The following is a 22,316-nucleotide window of genomic DNA, read 5'->3' as shown; positions in this document are numbered from 1 at the left end:
TTATTTTTGATTGCATTTGAGTTCTTAAGTATTTCTTGTTCTGTTGCCCTCTATTGTCAGTCTACTTTTCCATAGCTCCCTTCTAGATTCCTTTGTTCACACCTGCTCCCAATCTGCTGATTTTCCTGGTCCTTGTTTCTGTCTCCTATATATACACCTCCTTTTCAGTCACTGTTTGCTAGTTTGTCATCATTTCTTTGCCCTTCTTTTGAGTATTTGTAGTTTATAGTATTTTGTGGATTTAGTGGACAACAAAAACAAACCCACCCACCCCACCCACTCTCTCCATGTAACAAGACATGTGCACTGTTGTAGTATTATATTAAGTATTAACTATATTTTTTAAAGGTCAGAATTAAGAGAAAAGAGCACAACAAAAATATTAGAATAGTTGAAACACAGTAAAGATCAATGTTCATCAGTCTCTCAGGTCCAATCCGGTTAGAATGTCCAAGAAGGGACTCCATATCCGGTCAAATTTAGCCAATGTCCCACGTACTGGATGGAGAATTTTTCAGGAGTACAGTATGACAACAATGATCTTGTTTTTAATAATATTTAAAATAATAATTCTATTTTAAAGAATCCCATGAATTAATGGGTGGTTCAAGAGAACTATGGCTGTGGGTGAGTCTTGCAAGTTGATTAAAAAAGAAAATCTAGCATTATTCTGATTCTCCTCTATTAATGGAGAGAAATATGCTGCTCTTGCTTTACGAAGGGTCATTTTATAAAGCAGTAAACTTTTTTTCCAGGCTAGGTAGGATTGCCACAGGCATGTAGAGTGCCATTTTCTCTCCAGTTTCCTAACATATTGCTTCAAAGTGAGCAGCTCTGCATTAAACCAGGGAGCCAGCTTTCTATTTTTACAGTTTTTCTTTTTCAAAGGGGCTGCATTGTCTAAGGCAGTAGGCAGAGAACTAGCAACCCCATCAACAAAATTATCAGCCAATGAAGAGGAATAAAATGTTTGCCCTCTGCAGTATTATTCAGTGATACAGAGTACATAGAAAGTGGAACAGACTCTTTAAAATGTATAATTGCATTACCTGATAATGATCTGCTAAATTGAAACCTTATTTAGGGGGAGGGATAATGTTGAGGTTTACTAAAAAGTGGTCAGAGAGGACAGGCTTTGATTTGTGACTGATAACTAATAACATCTCACTGGATACCAGCACCATCTGAAGAAAGGCCAAGTAGCTTTGCAAAACATTTGCTGAAACATTTGTGACCCAATTAGGACCATTAAAGCAAGGCGATGACTGTCAAATCATTCTTCACTACACCTCCCCAATTTATGCCAAGAAGATGTGATCTAAGTCCCAGAAAGACTCTGGACCTAAAGGGCTTTCTCTGCACGGAGAACAGGCTCTGAGGACGAAACTGGAGCCAAGGAGAACGTGAACAACACATTTAAAGTTATAATGGAGGAAGGGGCTATAGAGGGATTATCATGCAACGTCACTCTACGTCACTTCCGGCACCAATGCGCATGTCGCCTGCAGAAAGAGCCGCTAACATGTCTTGTTGTGCTGTCGGTTGCACGAACCGTTTTGATAAAAACAATAAAACGCGCAAGTTTTACCGAATCCCATCAACTTGCACCCCTTTCAAGGCAAACAAGAGACGTCTTTGGTTGCAAGCCATCAGAAGAAGCGATTGGAACGAGCAGATGATTAAAAATGCATCAATCTGCAGCGATCACTTTATATCAGGTAAGTCTTATCTATAAAAAAGCTAAACGGCATCGCTGGTTTTACAAACAATGGTTTTACATACAATTATTAAGTATTACATATATAAACGGGGTTAATGAATCGTACAAAACACATTGGAGCATAACTAGCATACAAGCTAATGTACCTTGATTCAGTCTTATCAAGTTGCAACTCATCGAGTCAGCCATAAGTTTTATCATTAACATCATCACGTTGTCTGGTCTAAACTTCTCTGTGTGTGCTGTCTTTTCAATTGATTGACTAATGTCTGTAATAAAGGTTGATGATGATGATGATTGCTTCAATTCATTATTTGTACAGGAGAGGCATCAGACGACATCCCAGACTTTGTCCCGTCTATCTTTCCATACTCAATCCAGCCCGGCAAAGACGGTGTTGCAAAACTGGAGCGGTAAGTATCACATCTGTGTGCTTGATTGTTGTCTGATTACAAGCATGACTCCACATAGTATGACTGGAAGTGCAAAGAAAAAATATTGATATATTGTAGCTATATAGGTTACCCGGGTTAAAGGTCAGAGCATGTAGTTTTTATTAGACATCTCATATGGAGAGTTGGGATGACTGAGCATGTGATTTGTATGGACTTGAATTCAGGAGATTGTTCTCTCCTGTGTGTTTCAGATATAAGAGAAAAAGAAGAAGGGATGCAACCCCCAGCAGGTGTCCAGAAGATGGACATCAGTGTACACCCTCTTCCATCTCTCCAACTGAGTGTGGAATAGAGGCTGGTGCTGATCTATATAATGGTATGAAACCTTATTACTAACCTGACCAAGACGGCCTGCAAACTCATTTGGATTTTTATAAAGGGACGTAGATCTGTGTGTTCCTAAATGTTAACATATTAATTATTGCAGAATAGAAAGGTCACTAGTGTACGGAAGAGGTTTAGGGCCACTGAAAAAAAAAAAAAAAGTAAACTGATTTTAAAATTTTATTTCAGTTTAACATGGGAACAAAGTCAGAATTCTGACTTTTTTCCCATACTATACTGAAATAAAATGAACAAAAACAGTTAACTTTTTTTTTTTTTCCAGTGGCCCTTATCCTCTTCCGTACTAGTGGGATTAATCAGTTAGTAATGTTCATATTTGTTGCGAACAGGTATTTGCCCACAGTGTGACTTATCACCCAGAATGTAACCATTTGTTTTTTGTAAAGATAAGAATGTAAAATTTGTATTTATTTTTCAGAAGGTATGGTCCAAAAGACTGTCCATGATGACCTCCAGCTGAAGTACAGCCAACTTCATACAGAGTGTGATAACCTGCGTGAGGACATCAACAAACTGAAAACAGAGAATGAACAATTAAAAGAAATGCTCGGGACTGCACAGTTCTCTTTTGCGTCACTGCAGTGTAAAGCAGCACAGGTGCTGTTTTTCACAGGTCTAACCAGTGCCCTCTTTAATTGGGTCCTGCAGACGATTAAGGACAGTGTTGAGGTCATCCGTGGCTCTCTGACCCTAGAGGATCATCTTTTGGCTGTACTCATGAAACTCAGATTAGGACTCACCAACAAGGATATTGCATTCAGATTTAATGTTAACGAATGTGACCTCTCTAAAATCTTAAGAAGTTGGCTGCCTATTATGTCTCAGATTTTGAAACCTTTAATCAAGTGGCCAAGTAAGCATGCTATTTTAAAGAATATGCCAAAATGTTTCAAACCTAAATACCAGCGTTGCAGGTGCATTATTGACTGCACAGAAATTTTTTATTAACAGACCAACAAATTTAACAGCCAGAGCCCAAACATATTCAAATTATAAGAGCCATAACACGGTTAAGTATTTGGTTGGCATGTCACCTGCAGGAGCAATTACATTTCTGTCTGCAGGTTGGGGTGGGCGTGTTTCTGATAAACAACTTTCAGCCGAGTCTGGATTTTATGACCTTCTACAAGTAAATGATGAGATACTAGCAGATCGTGGTTTTACCATTAGAGATGAGCTTGCCTTGCGTGGTGCTACCCTGAGGATCCCTCACTTTACCAAAGGTAAAAAGCAGTTGTCTGCTCAAGAGGTGGAAACATTGAGGCGTTTGTCCAATGTTAGAATACACATTGAAAGAATAATAGGGAGATGGAAAACTTTCCGAATTCTTACTACTGTTATTCCTTTATCACAGGCGGACCTGTTAGATGACATTGTAATTGTTTGTGCAGCATTGACAAACATTTGCAAATGCATAGTCCCTAGAAAATAAATTAAAAGCCCTTAATTGAATTGTGCCAAAATTAAGGCCTTAATGTTGTTAACATCTATGAATTGAGGTTTAAATGTCATTGAATATTATTTTTTTTGAAAAAAATTATTGCCTAAGTATTTTCACTGCATAAGCTCATTGAACATTCAAAAGCTGTGGTTTAAAACATTTTGCAGCAGTTTTGGTTCAAAATGTGTGTTGTATCCAGTTTGCTTTTGAATATTGAGATTTTTCCTCATTCCTCTGTTGTATGATATATTTCAAAATCTTAAATGAAATATGCAGATATTTTGCTTTGTGTTTTGCCATTGAAAAGAATACAATTCAATCAGCTGATACCTGTGTACACCCTGTGTAAATATTAATAAAGTATTCAAGAGTCAAGGAAACATTGAAATATATTTATTCTTGTGCATGTAACCAATAATAAAAATAACAATATTAAACAATCTTGTCATAAGATGCACACTGAGAACCTTAGTGCATACTTTGAATGGTAAGCACAGGTACAGTTACAACTCTATTTTTCAGAGTGCATTTTTTCTAGTTTTTCTGTTTTTTGCGCTGATCACAATACCATTCTTTAGCCTTTCTTTTTACTTTTGCACATTCGTAATGGAAATGCCTATTGCACTTTGCACAGGTGGGAATGAATGTCCGGCCACTGAATTTTTGGGCCATTTTTTCTCGTCATTTATCCACTCACCGGCATGTAACGCGTATGGGTCATTAAGACGTATTCCATTAACTAGTGTTAATTTAGCAGCATAACTTATTTTATCACTAGGTGATAAACTGTTGTAGAACGCTGACAACATCGCTAGTTAGCAGATCGCAACTGCTAAATAACCGCGTATAATCACAACATTCGACCAGACGCTTTAAAGGACCCGGCACTTTTTGCAGTCAAGATGCGCACGCATCCGCCGTGTTGATAAACAAATAATCCCTCTATAAGTCTGAACAGAGTTTAAATCTGGATGGCAGTAAACACCTCACAATTATATGATGCTGAACAAAGCCAAAGCTTCTGGATTTAAGGCCCATAAACTGTGACAATTTGTTGGAATGAAACTAGGGTTTGTTTAGAAGGAAAATTAGATGCACTGCATCTGTACTGGATGAAAAATCCCAATACATGAATGGTGGAACTCCTTAATTTAGACTGGTTTCACTGCTGCTCTGTCCTGGACGTCAGGCCTTGAATTGGCCCTCTGTTCATGGAAAAAGCTGGAAGCCATACCATCTATCTGTCTAATGGTTTTTAGATTGCAAACATTAAATTGGTTGTATAATTCAGTAACAGTACATACGTACCTCGATGTGAAACATTTCGTCTGTGGTGTCACGGCGCTGGCGGGCTGACCTGTATAAAGCTGCTGTTTTGGTCAAGTTCATCGACCCAAAGAGAGGACCTGAAACACACAGTTTGGACATGACTTCATCTCCTCACCACGTTCTGAACCAGTTCATAAAGTTGCTGATGCTTTAGTTCTCCTTGAAGTTTGTTACATCAAGTAAATTTTTTGGATCTACATTTGGATTTCATTTGGTCCAACGATAACCTTGGTGACCTCATCAGCCAGTCTCTGGTGGACCAACGTTTTCTCATCTTTCACTTCCAAGTGCTCTGCTGATCCCAATTTAAGAATCACAGACTCTATTAAAACCAGCATGAAGTCCAGTGAATTTTATCACCACATTCTCCAACTTGCTTCACACAGGGGACATAAAAAAACAGATGTTTGGACCCTGTAGCAAAGAAATCAAGAGCTGACCTCTGACCTTTGAGACTGAAGCCAAAAAAACGCTGATGTCTGTAAAGTCTTATGGAAACATTGAAAATAAAAATAGCTATTTTTGGTCCTAAATAACTAAGAATTAGGGGTTATTGATTCTTGATTCCTTTCAGTTTTATGTATCTGACTGGTAATTATGTTGGAAAGATAGAAATGAACCATGGCTATAGCTTTTAATAATTCAGTACTAAGTTCTGTGTCTGTGGACCATTCCAGCTTAGCCCATGTGGTTCCCCAGGTGGGACCATAGCTCCCATGAGGAGATTCAATCTACTCTGACAGCTGTCCAAACATTTTGGTTCACCAGCAGCTGCTTCTTATTCCCTCAAGATGAAAATCCTGAGTCATCCAAATTTTGTTTCACAACAGCTCCATTAAACAAGGACTGATCATATTTTCCATCTTGTTCTGGTTTAGTTTCTGGTTTAGCTTCAGAGTCAACTTCTGGAGCTCAGTGTAGAACCAGTAAGTGATGATTGGTCCAGGTTGTGCCAGGCAGAAAAACCTTTATCAATGTTTCGGCAGCTCAGAACTTGGAGAATGTCCGGAGCCCCAATTGTGTGTAGAGGTGAGTCCAGTTAGTAATTATCCAAACCCAACACAAGTACACGCTGTGACCTTCAAGTGCTCCTGCTAGGATTCACCCAATGTGAAATTGAACTCTCCTTTGAAGAGCTCGTCAAGGTTTCCCGAAACAATTGCTTGTCCAGGAGGTTCTCCCAGCTACTGATGAGGAATGGTTCTTGATGCAACACCGTGACAGAGATTATAGATCACTATTATCCATCCTAAAATTTCTGCACATTCCTTCAAAGGTTCACTGTAGGCTTGTCTGGGTCCTTTTAGCTGCTCCCATAACAAGTTAAGACTTGGCAATATTTTTACGCTGGGTGACCTTCCTGATGTTAAAGTGATTCAAACCCAGGTCCCCCGCTCACAGTCAGTCAATGACCTTCAATCCCATCTTTCGCTGATGCATACTTTTGCTAAAAAGTGATTGAAACTGTCCACACTTTGATCCAAAGGCTCAGACACAAGCAAATAGATTTGCTGACCCCCACCATGGACTGCCCTGTGGAGAAAGGCTTTGCAGAATTCAATGCAGGACCTGCAGCAGCTTTTTCCGCTCTGCGATAAGAATGTTGAACTGTTAAAAACCCTGCTGATGATGTAACTAGCTGATAAATCTGTTGGACACCATCATCATGATGGTCATGTGTCTAGTTTAGGAGATGAATGCTTCTGAACTCTGAGCACAGTTCCTGTGGAGCAGAGGGGTCTGGGCTGCCATGTGGCTGCTGGGTTCAGTGTCTGTGTTAAAGTATTATCAGGGACTTTCTGGCTCTCAGATTGGGTTTTTTGGGTTTTCAAATCTGCTGAATAATAGTTTTAGTGTCTTTTGTATGTTTTTAATGTTTCGTTGCAGTTTTTTTCTCTGTGTCTCGGAGTTTGAAGCTTCATAAGCTCAGCCAACTTTCCTGGATCTACGCCACCGTTTTGTTTTTTTTACTCTTTCCTTCTGCAAGAACAGCAGCTGCTGGTGTGAAGTGTGTGGAAGAAGCTGCAGCTCTGCTCTGCTCTCAGAGTCTCTCTGCATCTGTTTGTTATCATGCTACCAGGCAGCTCAGAGGATGACCACTCTCTGCTCTATCCCAGCAGACATATTGAAGTGCACAGGTCCGTTCACCCTTCACCTAAAATCCTTCTTATGATTCAAAAAGCAGAGACTTCCGACTGATGTCAACTCTTCTTCATACTCCCTCACGGCAATTCTGCCTTATCATATTTCTTATATGTAAACAAACCATTTCTTTTGCATATTCTCGACCCATTGCACATCAAAACACTTTTTTAAAGCAGTAGCTCCTAAACTAGATGTATGTGTGGTCTTGTTTTACCTATAATGTGGGGAAGTGTTTGGTAAAACATTCTACGTTATGGGGACTTACAGGTATGTATAAGACAGAAACTAATTTATCAACAATTGAAATCATTAAGGTTACTCCTTAGTTTGCCTGGTATCTAGTTACTCTGACAGCTCAGTAATCCCCTTAGTTTTTTAGCTACTGGTAGGGGAGGTAATTAGTAACCATATCTAGGTACTTTAAGTGAGGTTCATGGTGCGTTGTTAAGTCAATGTTTGGAAGTAATTGCTCGTGGGAAGGTGTTCACTGAGCTCACCTCTCATGTAGTCCTCTTTGGTTCTATTAGAAACTGATGGTTTCTTGATGATGGCTGAGGAGCGATAAACGATGTGCCTTTGTTCACCTTCCTCCTCCTCTTCCTCACCGTGTTCCCCTGATCTCCACTGATCCAAAGGTTCAATAAAGAACTCATCTTCTCTGGTCCAGATCATCCCAGCCTGGAGATAAGAGAGCAGAAACCTGCTGTAAATCTGTTCTGGATCTAGTGGACCTTCACTGTCTTCCTGTCAGTGCTCCGTCCTACAATAAAACATCTGGATCTAGTGGACCCCACCTAGTTTCATTTTCTGATTACATCAGCAGGACGTCTGAGTGGCTCATCGTAGAGATGGAGCATCTATCAGGACAATCTCTCTGCAGGAAACAGCTCCTTGAGATGCAGATGGTCCTCAGAGTAACCACAAACACCCACTGACCTAGATATTCCTGCTGCGGACCTCAAGCTGTACTTCTCCGATTGATAAGGAGATCCTAAATGCTACTTAAATCTATTTTAATATCTTCTTATTGTTCCTGCACATCTGGATTCACTCAGTGGAAATCCATTAGAGGTGGAGCTCTAGTGGTGATTCACCCTCGTTCCTATGAGGAACACAAACCCAACAGTAAATGGATCATCTTTCTAACTGCTCACATTCTGACCACCTTCTGTAACCTTTCACTCATTATCAGTCATTTCCAGGGAGGGGCGTCCTGTAACACTAAAACCTTCTGATGCTATACTGCCGCAGGTATTAAGACCAGGAGTATCAAATGTCTAAATTCATCATTCATCCAGATTGTCCTTACCATCTGTGCTCCAAATATCTACTATCTTCTAAAACTTCTCGACCTTGTCTCTTTAACACATCGATTCATTCTATCCCGGGTGTTTATGATTGTATCCTGGGTGTTTCCTTTAGATGGCGAAATTTGTTTGTCACTGACCACCATCCCATCACATTTACTAACAATAAAATATAATGAAGAAACATAGAATAACAATAAGAAAAACATAAGATAAATAATTAGAACAAAAAGTAGAAGTGTTGATAGTATGTTTATAGTCTGGATGTTTGGGTCTGCCGGCTCTGGTAGCAGATCAGATTATTTCATGGGAGGTGTAACCTACCAGTCCATCACAGCTGCTGATGGCCACAGATGTGTCCTCGATGTTTGACACTGTTCCTGTATAAAAGCAGCTGTCTTCTCTTATTTGCTCTGAGTGCAGGTGTCCTGACTCCTCCCACTCTATCCTTGCTTCGGGGGCGATGAGTCGGGAGTTTGGACGCAGCCTCAGCTGGAGATCCTGACCAAACACCGTTACATTGTAGAAGAGCTCTACCTCCTCCTTGGGACTCCTCCCTCTCCGTGAATGGCTGAATGATAAAGGCGAGATCGGGGGGTCTTGTTCTCCCAGGGGTGTGTCTATAATAGAGGGGGCGTGTCGCTTGCTGCGGTGCTGTTGGTTGGCAGAGACTGATGCTGACCAGAACCGTCCCTCTGAGTCAGTTCTGATTGGGCGAATGATGCTGAACTCTGACAGAACCTGATGAAGAGAACCTGACAGACAGTAAAGGAACATTTCCGTTACTCTTCATCATTAGAACAACATCTGTGAAAGTGCAACGACTCATCAAGACATTAATGGTTAATCTTTAATAGGCCCAACAACATCTTCAACAAAACCTTCATTAAATCCCAGAAATATATCAGCATGGGGATCCAAGAGCAATCTTTAAGAGCACTGTCCTGGTTCGGCAAACTGAGACCCCGCTGTCTGCTACAATGTACCATTTAATAGTTCATCCATTCATTCACTCATGCATTCATTCATTCCCTTCTATGTTCAATCAATTCATTCTCCACTGATTTTTAAATCATTGCAGAGGTTCTGAGTTCGAGCCCTACTCGCACAGACTGCCACTCTGAGTCCCAGAGCAAAAAGACCCTGAACCCCACACTGCTCCCCGGGCGCCACACAATGGCAGCCCACTGCTCCTCAAGGGGATGGGTTAAATGCAGAGTGTTAATTTCGTTGCTCTGTACTTGTGACAGTGGAATGACAATAAGAAAAAACCTGGAATAATGATTTGTTGATGTATCTAGGTATGTAGATGGGAAGGGGCAGGGTGAACGTGAACCTAGGATTCACTAGTTGGTTTGGCAGGAGAGGAGCCTGATAACTTAAAGATCTGCCTCCCATTCTACATTCAGAAATTCTAGGGACCACTAATAAAGCTGCAGACTGAGAACAAAGTTCTCTGCTCATAAAAGAAGATCTCTATTAGATCTCTGATATCAGCTGAAGCTTGGTTATTTAGGCTTTATATGTGAGAAGGAGAAATTCAAAATCTATTCGGATTTAACAGGAAGACAATGAAGAGAAGCTAGAATATGAGGAATATGATCTATGTTTTTAAATTTTCATCAGAACTCTGGCTGCAGCATTTTGGAGCAGCTGAAGCCTTTTAACCACAGTTTATGGACTTTCTGATAGTAAAGAATTACAATAGTCCACCCTTGAAGTAATAAATGGATATTCTAGAAACCTCTTTGACATGGGATTTAAACGACAGGTACTGATGAAAAATAAGGGACACCAAATGAGTAACCAGCTTCTAAACCAGCTATTAAGCCTCTTTTTCACAGACTGTAGTCCATAGACAATAACTTCAGTTTTGTCTGAATTCAGAGAAGTTTAGAGTCATCCAGGTTTTATGTCTTCAAGACATAAAGATACAGCTGAGTATCCTCAGCATAACAATGGAAATTAATCCCATGATGACCGATCTATATGGTACTCCACAGGTAATCCTGGACCCCATGAAGATATATCATTAACGTGAACAAACTGAAACCTGTCCCATAAATCAGATTAAAACCAACCTAGTGCTGTTCATTTAAATCCTATAAAATATTCAAGTATTTCTAAAATAATATACAAAATAATTTTTAAGCCATTGGTCAGAAGTATTTTAGGGTTCCTGTATTCTGATTGCCTGATCCAGACCTGTTCTGCCTCTCCACATCTGAGCCTGCCTGGCCCCATCTGATCTTTTTGCCTTACCTGTCTTCTAACTCCTGCTGGATATCTGTCGGCCTTTGTACCAAACCTGGAACTGTTACCCAACTCTGTTCTGGATTCTCTCTTGGCACCTCCTTAGATCTCTGACATCCTGGCTCTGACAACTGAACAGGTCACAGAAATTGGATTTGGCTTTGCTCTATGGATTATCCTGCCTACCTTCATGAGCTCGGTTCTGATCTCCTCCCTGTCCTCTACCTACTGATACATCACGGTCAGGGACTCTCTGTGCGGCACCCGCTGCATCACGTTGGCAGCTCACCGGGTGGAACCAACCTCACTCTCTGGGCTTGGACTGAACTATAAGAACAGGCTAGTGAACCACATGTTCATTATCATCCAAGACTTGGTCACTAACCTGTTGTCTCCTTCTGCAGAGGTTCCTGCCTACACTGCTCACTTCGGTTTTGTTTCCAATAAACGTTTTGAGAAATCTGGTTGTCCGCCTCGAATACTGGATCCTATTGTTCTGAGCCTGACAGATTGAAACTCTACAAAAAGTTCATTATGATCTCAGTGTTCACAAATTGGTTTCCTAACTACTTCATCAAGAATTTTAGATCAGAAAGAAAGATTAGATATAGGTCTGTAATTGACCAAGTCATCTGGGTGAAGAGACGGTTTCTCTTGTAAAAAAATGTTTAATTACAGCTACCTGAAAAGCCTGAGGTACATATTTCTGTAACAGGAATAGGTTAATTATATCTAAAATGGAGAAGGAAATTAGATTGAATACTCCTTAAAATACATGGTCGGGAATGGGTCTAATATACAAGTTGAAGGCTTAGATGAAGATAATAGTTTTACAAACTTAAAAACTGTCTAAACCTGGTTCAGATTCTATATTTACCTCAAATGCTGCCTCACCTATCAGATATACACCAATCATAATTAGAGGGGTTAAAATTATCTTATTTTAAATAGAATAAATCTTATCTATAAAGAATCTCATAAAATAATTACTGTTAAGAGCAGGCAGAATGGACGGTTAACCATATACAGCTCTGGGTGAGATTGGCAACTGGATTAAAAAGAAATCCAGGATTATTCTTATTATCCTTTATTAATGAGTAAAAATATGCTGGTCTTGCTTTTCTCTACAGTTTCCTAGCATTTAGCTTCACAGTGTTCAGCTCTGTATTAAACCAATGAGCCAATGGTCTAATGTCAAAGTTTTTCATTTGAAAGGGCTACGCTGTTTAAAGCTCAGTTTATGCTTTACACTTCTACAAGGTCCGTTAGGCCAAATAACTAATTTAATAATAACATAATTTTGGGCTTCCACAAGACAAGTTCCTTGGAAAAAAATACTGCTTGGAGAGGGCAATGGGTGAGCTTCTCCCTACAGCAACCTTGAAGTGTGAAAGATGCCACTCAGACTCAGTCGCTCAACAGTCCCCAACCAGATATGTGTTTGTTCAATAGCCTTCAACTAGAGAAATGGTTGCTCATAGGCACAGACCCAGAGACAAGATACATCATTGGTCTCTCAACAATGGTCGCTCACCAATACCAACTCAGAGGCTTGGTTGCTCAATGGCTCCCAAACAGAGACTTGGCCACTGAAAAGAGGCTTGGAGGCTTCCCAGTCCACAACCAGAGACGTAGTTTTCATTGGTCTCTACCTAATGATGTAGTCGCTCACCAATCTCACCTCGGACACTTGCTCACACTGGTCCCCATCCAGAGGCTTATCGCTCACTGGTCCCAGTCCAGAGACATGGTTGGTCACGGATCCCGATCCAGAGATTCACCAATCCCAACTAAGAGACTTGGTCGCTTATCGGTTCCCATCTATACATGTGGTCACTCACTGGTCCCCATCTTAAGACATGGTTGCTCACGGGTCCCGATCCAAAGAGCTGTTCGCTCACCTATCCCAACTCGGAGACTTGGTCGCTCTCCATCTAGCAAAATAGTCGCTTACTGGTCCATATCTAGAGAAATGGTAACTCACCAATCCCAACTCAGAGACCTAGTATCCATCTGAGCAGATGTTCATCCAGGTCTGTGCAGAGCTCCATCTATCAGAACATCAGTGCTCTCTGCTGTATGAAGGATGTATGAATGGTTTGCTGCCAAAAAAAATATGTCTAAAGAATATGTCCAAAGAATATGCTAAGTAGGATCCATGAATTTGTTCTGATCCCCTTCGATTTCTACCTCATAGAGGATCCATAGGTCTGTATAATTGCATTGATACCAATAAGCCTCACTGCCGGTGTCACCCTAAGACTTACACAAAGTCAACTTTTAAATCTACCATCATGTTCTGGCTGGAATATTCATGTTCTGGAGTGATGAAACCAGAGTCCGGACCTGAGAATCTGTGCGGCAAACTGATTATGGCGAGGGTCAGGAGGCCTTCTGTCCAATTAAAGCTCATCATCACAGATCAGTCCGGAACCCTGCAAGAAGCTCATGATGTTCTACAGGCTATTTCTTTTGCATCCATTTTTTGTTATGAAACTGAATCAATAACGGTGTTTGGTTCTAAAATCCATAATCTGTAATGATCTTGGCACTGATGACTGGATTAATGGTTCATTCCATCCACCTACCTAGCTCCGCACAGTTTCTCATTACCACTCTGGTCCAGCTTTTAGTTCAGCTATTTAAACTGTTTGCTCCCAGCCATCTGTGCCAGATTATTCGAGCCGTAGTTGAGAGTTCTGTAGCATACCCAGTTTGTTGTTCTGATAACCTGATCCTGACTAGTTTCTGCCCTTGAATTTCTGAGCCTGTCTTCCCCTGTTCTAATCTGTTTTCCCGACCTTTCTTCAAACTCCTGCTGTATTCTGTCTGCTTACGACATAACTGTAAGACTTATGTGGTCACTAACCTGTGTTTTTCCCTCTACAGAGGTTCCTAGCTGCTGAGTCGCAGATTTGTCAAGCAGTCAACAATGGTTATAATAAATCACTTCTGTCTGTCTGCCTCAATTTTGGGTTGTGACATAATCACTGTCCTGTGTTCCAGTTCTGGCCTTGGTCTTTTGGCAAGAAGTTAGCATGCTCTCCTCTACATGCATGTTCTCCGAAGACACCAGCTGCTCCTCAGGTCCAGGTGCTGCTCAGTTTCAGGTGTAGGTGCTGCTCAAGACCAGGTCCATGTGCTGCTAAGGTTTAGGTCTAATTACAGCTAAGGTACATGTGCAGGTGCTGCTCAGCTCCATTTCCAGGTTTCAGCTCAGGTCCAGGTCCAGGTGCCACTACGGTTCAGGGCCAGGTGCTGCTCAGGTCCAGGTTTCTCCTCAGGTTCAGGTCTAGGTGCTGTTTCCGGTTGATCTGGATCCCTTTAGTTGGATCCATTTAGCCAATCTCTCTCTGAGTAACTTCTATGCAGAATTTAAACTGAACTGGGTCTGATTGAATTTACTCAGAATAATTATTTGATTTTTTTTTCAACCTCCAAACATTGCTGGTAAAACGATGACTCCTGCTTGGAATGGTGGAAATTGTTCTGGATTCAGAGAAAGACATTCTGGGTTTCTCAGGGAGGGTACTGGATCTTTAGTTTCCAGCATGGGCGTAGGTTTGCATAGGGACCATAGGGACATGTCCCTACCAAAATTTTGAACCGACCTAATTGTCCCTACCAATAATTGGATGTGAGCAACAATGTTTATAATTTACAGCAGTAGTTACTGTATAGCAGCAGTGGCTTCTTTTCCTCTCGCAGCTCCTCTGCCTGGTCTCTCCTGTCCCTTTCATGTAGCAGCGCATGGAACTGTGCTGCGCTGTTTAACTCCACTCTCATTGGTTGTTCTGCCTTAAGTTCCGCCTTCTCTCTCTCTGATTGGCTGTTTTCTAGTCTATTTCTATAGTCTATTGAAAATTTATTCACACTAGAATGCAGCGGTTACTACAATTAATATTAGGCTACAAAACTAGTCCCAATAAAAAAAATTAATAACATGTACACTAAAAAACAAAAACCTTTTTTTTTCTTTTATAAAACGAAATATTCTGAGTCAGCCAGGAGTTCTGAAGACTGCTGGAAAAATGGGCAAATAAAGGCTGTAAGCATCAACATTTCTGATTCTTAGCAACAGCCAATTAAGAAAGAAAATGTGAGGGTTTCCTTTTTACCGATATTTAGTTGATATTACTGTTTTCATTTTTTTGTTTTTATTTTTACAATTTTGATATAATAATTGATCTAAGTGGGTTGCTCTGTGGGGAAAGGCACATTTTACATTTATATTACTGTATGTTTTAAAGTCTCTATACTCCAGTTAATGATGAATCACTTACTAAATTAGTTGACGATTATTGAAATAATCAATTAATACGATTCATTTTTTCAGTCCCAGATAAAATACATGAAATGGGCTACACAGAGTAACTACAGCCCAGATGTTCAACTTTTATAGTGAAGTTAATATCTTAATGAATGTATTATTTTGCTTGATACAGAGAGAGAATAGTAGGTACAAATATAAGAGTGGGGTTTAACTCTGCACAATTCTATATCTTCAAAAGAAAATACTGTATTTACCTTCTCTCTTAGTCGATCAAATTAAACCGTTTTCAAAGTGGAAAACAGTCCTAATTCCACATTGATCAGAGCCGCTGATACTTCAAACATTGATAAACAGCATCTAATGAGTGTAGAGCTTATAACATTTTTATTAATGGAGCAAAATATTGCTTTTCTCTTTTAACAATGAATTCCTCTTATCAGTACGGATGCTCACATCGAGCATAAAAAAGGGCATGCATATTGCATAGCACCAATGACACCAGACCAATAGTGTCCCTACCAAAGTTCAAATCAAACCTACGCCCTTGGTTTCCAGTATATAATTTTTTAGTCCTTTAAAAGGTTTGATTTTGTCTAGTTTGAAGTTAATATACTTCTATGGTTTTTAGCCCAGATTGTCTCTTTTTTCATTTTCATTTTTCATCTCTAGGTTCTGACTGTTTTTCTATGTTTGTCTTTTATTTAAGGTCATCTGGTCCTGGTCCGGTCCATGTGGTTTGGATTATTTTCTGCGGTTCTTACCTGTTTCCCTGCAGCTTTCTGCCCTTCCCTGGTCCTTTGTTTTTTTGCTGGATGATCTTCATGGCAGTGGAGCATATTTCAGAGGATCACCAGGATCCCTCTGACTCCTGCCGGGCCCTGGGTTTCTGCTCTGGAGCAGGCTCAGTGAGTTTAGCGAGTTTCCGTCTTTAGAAGTTTAGACAGATGGATGCGTGCGTTCTCAGTGGCTGATATGAAGCACACACATACACAAACACACACCGGCTGGAGGACATGATGAAATCTGACCTCTGTGGATCACATTATCTGAGCTGCAGAGGTCAGAGGCTGGAGGACTTCATCATCACAGAAGAGGAGGAGACTTCAGCTCACCTGAGTGCTTGCTGATGTAAACAGAGAGAGAACAGCTGATCTGCAGCAGGAACACGAGGCCCAGGAACCTAGAACCAGGGTGGTCCATGCTGGGACAGATGGAGACAGACCAGAGGGCAGAGGGACGTCCTGTGAGACGGACTGATCTAGACTGACTGAGAGCAGTGGAGCTCCAGCTCCTCCAGCCTGTCATTATCTCCTCCCTCTGACCGGAGTGTGTATGTGTGTGTGTGGTGGGGGGGGGATAAGTGGATATTGTGCCTTTGGTCTAAGAGCAGAAAGTCTGCCGCTTCTACAGCTGCCAGCTCCCCCTGCTGGACAACATCTGCATACACAGCTGCTAACAGGACTAGACAGGTGCCTGATAGCTAGTAGCAAAACATCCTTTCTGCAGGAGTGATTCAGGTTTCCTTAAGCTAAGCATCCTGGGTGGAGGAGATTGAGCTCAGTTAAATTTGAGCAGGTACCACAATGGAAGATCAAAGGCTCTGAGTGAAGGACCATGGAAGTCTCAGGAATATACTAACTTGGAAACAACCTAGGAGACTGGGACAGAGAAATAATTAGCTGTGTTTCAGACAAAAAACGCAGGAGACCATAGGATGGATGAGTCCTATCATGAGGGTTAAAACTTTGATGTTGACATGCTGGCAGTGAGCATCTTATAAGCCTTTCTGTTAACGAGTCTGAATTAGAAACACCTGCACTAACCTGCTCCAGAAAACACCTGTTGGCCACAAGACAGAGCCAGACTACAGGATCCTGACAAGATCTGTCGGTACCAGATCTGCTCGGTTGGTCAGTTTTGGTCGGGGCCCTGCCCCTTCTAATGACATCAACATATGGCAACTCCACTCGGCAACTCCAACTGTATTGCACCCGTTTCTTAAAGGGGGAATGCAAAACTGATTTTACATTGTCATAGATGAATAACGATATTTCAGTGGGTGTAAGGCATCCCCAGTGACACCTCCTTTCTCTGCATGTCTCACAATTCTAAACTACCACCATAAAAGGGGGGAATTCAGAAGAAGCACCTAGTTGATTTAAATTCGGGGATGGTGCCTTGTTTTGTTCTGGGCTGTACTTTTGTCAATCCAAAAAATTGACATACAGACCAGCCCACTGGTTCACTCTCAATGGAGTAACGACACAACAATAGGCCCGTGAGCAACATTATCTGGGTGGGCCCCATATGAAGTACAACACCCCCCGCCCCTATCTTTGTAGCATGGCATAGACAATTCATGTTTGCAGTTTGAAGAACACCTGCTTGCTTCTGATGATTTCCTTTAGCTAACCAATGAGTGTTTGCTTTCTATGACTCATCCAATTACACTAGATTTCACTAGATGTGGATGGATGGATGGTGCCAAGAACCTGTATTGATGTGCACATGATGTGAAATAAATATTTAGAAACATTAAACCACAGTTAACCAATTAAAAATCAGTGGGGTACGAATAAAGAAAATAATCAACCAGTAAAGGTCCAGAGACAATTTTAATGCTCTGTTACTTTGAACACAATTTAACACACCTAAAATTAGGTATTTATGCATTCATGTTATACATTGATAAAAAAAAAAATCTTGAATGACTGTATTCCTGTATATCCAGCAGTAGTTAAAGGACAAGGGTCAGGAAATGCTAATTCTTCCTGTAAAACAATGACAGCGCAATTTTCGCTATCTGATCTGAAGCCTCATTTGGAGCTTTTAAACAGGCTTTTGAAAAACTGTGATAATCTGCTGCTGTAATATTATAATATTTTTAGAATAAAAAGCTAGCAGATGTGCATAATCAAAAAATTAACAGAAATACAATAATGGAGGAGTCAGCATTGTAAGAAAGCCCACACTGTTTCTGAAAAAATACTCTTCCGTTTATGTCTCTTTCCTTGTAAGTATGAAATGTCACATGCTCCTGATTGCACCAAAGCTATCTGACGTTTGTGAATGCATCACACTGGTCTGTGAACGCTGTGCTGTGTAGATGCACGTTTGATTTTCCGCTTAAGACAAAGCTTTGCAGTTTCAAAACTCACGACGGCGATCACTGTTAGGAAAGACATTCGGACACTATTCTGTAAATCCTCGATCCATCCAATCAGGATTTCTTAAGTAGCAACATGAAAACGATAGTTTTTCAGTTATTGTATATTTTTTATAAATACTATTTTCAACTTTCAAAAATAAACAAAATATACTTTGTTCACTTATTAAAAACATTTGAATAAATGGGAAACAAATAAAACATCAATGTTATAAACTTTGATTTAAAACAATAAGGATTTCCAACAAAAAATATATCTTAGGATATCTTAACATGTCAACTTATTATTCTCTTACAATACATTTTTCTCTCTTAATAAGAAGAATATATGTTACAGCCCCTTTTTGATTTCTCTTTTTTTAAAAAGACCACTTTGTTTAGATAAATAAACATCAAGCAGCAGGTTCAAATAATAAGTCTATTTGAAAACATTCCTTATTGATGCGCTGCCTAAAAATCTCCAATAGGGATGTGTAATTTTCACACCTCTGTGGACTGCTGTTGTCGGAAAATTTTTATCTCTCTTCTATTATATATTAATTATCCTATTTACTCACTATAAAAGTTTTCTAGCAGTCTGTTTCTCTCTCAAGGCCATACAATTCTCTGCAGGATGGTGTTTGTAGACCAGACATAACTTCTTCCCATAACAAACCAGATTCTTACTCAAGGTTTATTCATAACATGTTACTGTTTAACCAAAGTGTGTGTAATTTGTTTTGACTCTAACTACTTTCCATTGTTGTAAGAAAGGGGGAACAAATGCTGCTCTAGCATCACAGGGCAGAATGCTGTGCCATAAGGGCTGTATGATGAACTGTTCTCTCTTTACAAAGATATGAATAAATGTGCCAACTGAGTGAAATCCACCAATCTCCATTTATTTAACTAGGATGAATAGTTGAATACTTTTTTCCCACGACAATTTTTACGTTGTGAAAGCAGGATTTTCTTTGACTTATTTTTTCTGAGGACAGCGATTGTCAGAAGTGTCAGGTACCACCTGGAGGAAGCAGTCTTCCAGCCTCAATACCCCGTTAGAAGGTTAAGGGAGTGAGGACTTCTGGCATCAAGGTCCCTGGAGGTCAGCAGGAGGATCAAAACGAACATTTTTTGAGATTAATCTTTGGTCGGCACAGTTTAAATTAAATTTCAAAAACTAAATTACAAAACAACAGCTTGTTAACAGATTTAAAGATTATTAGAAATCAAATACTGGAAAATTAGCTCAAAAAGTCCTCTTCTTCTCCATTAAAAATGTAATCTATTCAATTCAATTCAATTCAATTCAGTTTATTTATATAGCGCCAAATTCACAACACATGTCATCTCAAGGCACTTTACAGTTCAACCAGATCATACAGTCAAATTGATACAAAGTTTTCTATCTAAGGAAAACCAGTTGATTGCATTGACTCATTGACTCAAATACAATCCCCCACACTAAGCATGCTTGTAGCGACAGTGGAGAGGAAAAACTCCCTTTTAACAGGAAGAAACCTCCAGCAGAACCAGGCTCAGTGTGAGCGGCCATCTGCCGAGGCCGACTGGGGTTCAAGGAGACAGAAGCAGAGATACAAAAAGCAGCTGTAAAAGGCGGCCCCGTCCAGGAAACACGCAGCCAGGCAGACGAGCTCCAAGGCAGCTCCCATGCCAGAGGACGAAGAGAGCACATCCACTCAGTCACGGTCAGAGAAACAGGACCACACTGGAAAACAGGCCGATCTCCAACATCTATAAACAAGGGTGTTGATAGAAGCAGCACAGCTGATGTTTCTTTCCAGGATGACGTCACAGCCAAACAGGAACAGACGAGGCAAAGCTACTCTGAGGAAAAGCAGAGAGCAGAAGGTTAGCGATTGAACTAACAGATTCTGCAGAATAGGAGAACAGAGAGAGAATGAAGCAGAATGATGAAATGGGGGTCCCTATGTCCTCCAAAAGTCTAAGCCTATAGCAGCATAACTATAGAGATAGCTCAGGATAACCTGAGCCACCCTAACTATAAGCTTTATCAAAAAGGAAAGTTTTAAGCCTAGCCTTAAAAGTAGACAGGGTGTCTGCCTCACGGACTAAAACTGGTAGTTGGTTCCACAGGAGAGGAGCCTGATAACTAAAAGATCTGCCTCCCATTCTACTTTTAGAAATTCTAGGAACCACTAGTAAACCTGCAGATTGAGAGCGAAGTGCTCTGTTAGGAACATAAGGAACAATCAGATCTCTGATATAAGATGGAGCTTGGCCATTTAAGGCTTTATATGTGAGAAGGAGGATTTTAAATTCTATTCTTGATTTAACAGGAAGCCAATGAAGAGAAGCCAGGATAGGCGAGATATGATCTCTCTTTTTAATTTTCATTAGAACTCTGGCTGCAGCATTTTGGATCAGCTGAAGGCTTTTAACTACAGTTTGTGGACTTCCTGATAGTAAAGAATTACAATAGTCCAGCCTTGAAGTAACAAATGCATGGAATGGTTTCTCAGCATCACCCCTGGACAGGATATTTCTAATTTTTGTAATGTTCCTCAGATGAAAGAAGGAAATTCTAGAAACCTCTTTGATATGGGATTTAAGGAGCAGGAGCAGAAAGTTAAGAGTCATCCAGGTTTTTATGTCTTCAAGACATGCCTGTAATCTATGTAATGGGTTAGCTTCATCTGGATTTATAGACAGATATAGCTGGGTATCATCAGCGTAACAGTGGAAATTAATCCCATGCTGTCTAATAATTCTACCAATTGGGAGCATGTATAAAGTAAAGAGAATTGGTCCTAGCACTGATCCCTGTGGTACTCCACAGGTAACCTTTGAGCGTGTTGAAGATCTATCATTAACATGAACAAACTGAATTCGATCAGATAGATAAGATTTAAACCAGTCTAGTGCTGTTCCTTTAATTCCAACAAAATATTCAAGTCTTTCTAAAAGAATATTATGGTCAACTGTATCAAATGCAGCACTAAGATCCAACAGGACGAGCACAGATACAAGTCCATTATCTGAGGCCATGAGAATATCATTAGTGACTTTCACCAGAGCTGTTTCAGTGCTATGATGAGCTCCAAAGCCAGACTGAAACTCTTCAAAAAGTTCATTATGGTGGAAGTGATCGCAAATTTGTTTGGCAACTACTTTCTCAAGAATTTTGGATAAGAAAGGAAGATTGGATATAGGTCTATAATTGACCAAGTCATCTGGGTCAAGAGACGGTTTCTTAAGCAGAGGTTAAATTACAGCAACCTTAAAAGCTTTAGGTACATATCCCTGTAACAGAGATAGATTAATCACATCTAAAATGGAGGAGGAGATCAAAGGGAATACCTCCTTAAATAACCTGGTTGGAACTGGATCTAACATACAAGTTGAAGGCTTAGATGAAGACAATAATTTTGCTAATTCAGAGAGTTCAACTGGATCAAAGCAGTCTAAACCCGGTTCAGATTCCATGACTACCTCAGGTACAATCGCGGATAGAGGAGTGCTTATGATCTTATTTTTAATAAGATCAATCTTATTTATAAAGAATCCCATAAAATCATTGCTGCTAAGAGCAGGTGGAATGGACGGTTCAACAGAGCTATGGCTCTGGGTGAGTTTGGCAACTGTATTAAAAAGAAATCTAGGATTATTCTTATTCTCCTCTATTAATGAGGAGAAGTATGCTGCTCTTGCTTTACAAAGAGTCCTCTTATACAGCAGTAAACCATTTTCCCAGACTAGGAAGGACTCTCGCAGGCCTGTGGAGCGATATTTTCTCTCCAGTTTCCTAGCATTTTGCTTCAAAGTACGCAGCTCTGCATTAAACCAAGGAGCAAGCTTTCTATTTTTAACGGTTTTCATTTTCAAAGGAGCTGCGTTGTCTAAGGCAATACGCAGAGAACT

The 22,316-nt window shown here is 40.3% G+C and overlaps 1 protein-coding gene and 1 long non-coding RNA gene across 2 annotated transcripts in view; one reads left to right on the top strand and one right to left on the bottom strand.

The window, feature by feature from the left end:
- adamts2 (ADAM metallopeptidase with thrombospondin type 1 motif, 2) overlaps positions 1–16,549 on the bottom strand; it is a 47,417-nt gene extending 30,868 nt beyond the window's left edge. Inside the window, exons 1-4 of the mRNA XM_038300711.1 lie at positions 16,381–16,549; positions 9,067–9,497; positions 7,933–8,113; positions 5,270–5,367 (exon numbers count right to left, since the gene is read on the bottom strand). Of these exons, the coding sequence (XP_038156639.1) occupies positions 5,270–5,367; positions 7,933–8,113; positions 9,067–9,497; positions 16,381–16,468 (798 nt within the window). The 5' untranslated portion in view covers positions 16,469–16,549. The remainder of the gene's footprint in view (positions 1–5,269; positions 5,368–7,932; positions 8,114–9,066; positions 9,498–16,380) is intronic.
- Positions 2,062–2,950, top strand: LOC119793475. The gene is made up of 3 exons (XR_005282101.1): positions 2,062–2,133; positions 2,367–2,491; positions 2,939–2,950. It is a non-coding gene; the product is annotated as an uncharacterized LOC119793475 (long non-coding RNA).
- Positions 16,550–22,316: the final 5,767 nt, after the last annotated feature.

This window comes from Cyprinodon tularosa, unplaced genomic scaffold (assembly GCF_016077235.1).
Source record: "Cyprinodon tularosa strain WSP-4 unplaced genomic scaffold, ASM1607723v1 ctg453, whole genome shotgun sequence".
Lineage (NCBI taxonomy): Eukaryota > Metazoa > Chordata > Actinopteri > Cyprinodontiformes > Cyprinodontidae > Cyprinodon > Cyprinodon tularosa.
The sequence above is the reverse complement of the archived record's forward strand: the minus strand, read 5'-3'. Positions and strand labels throughout refer to the sequence as shown.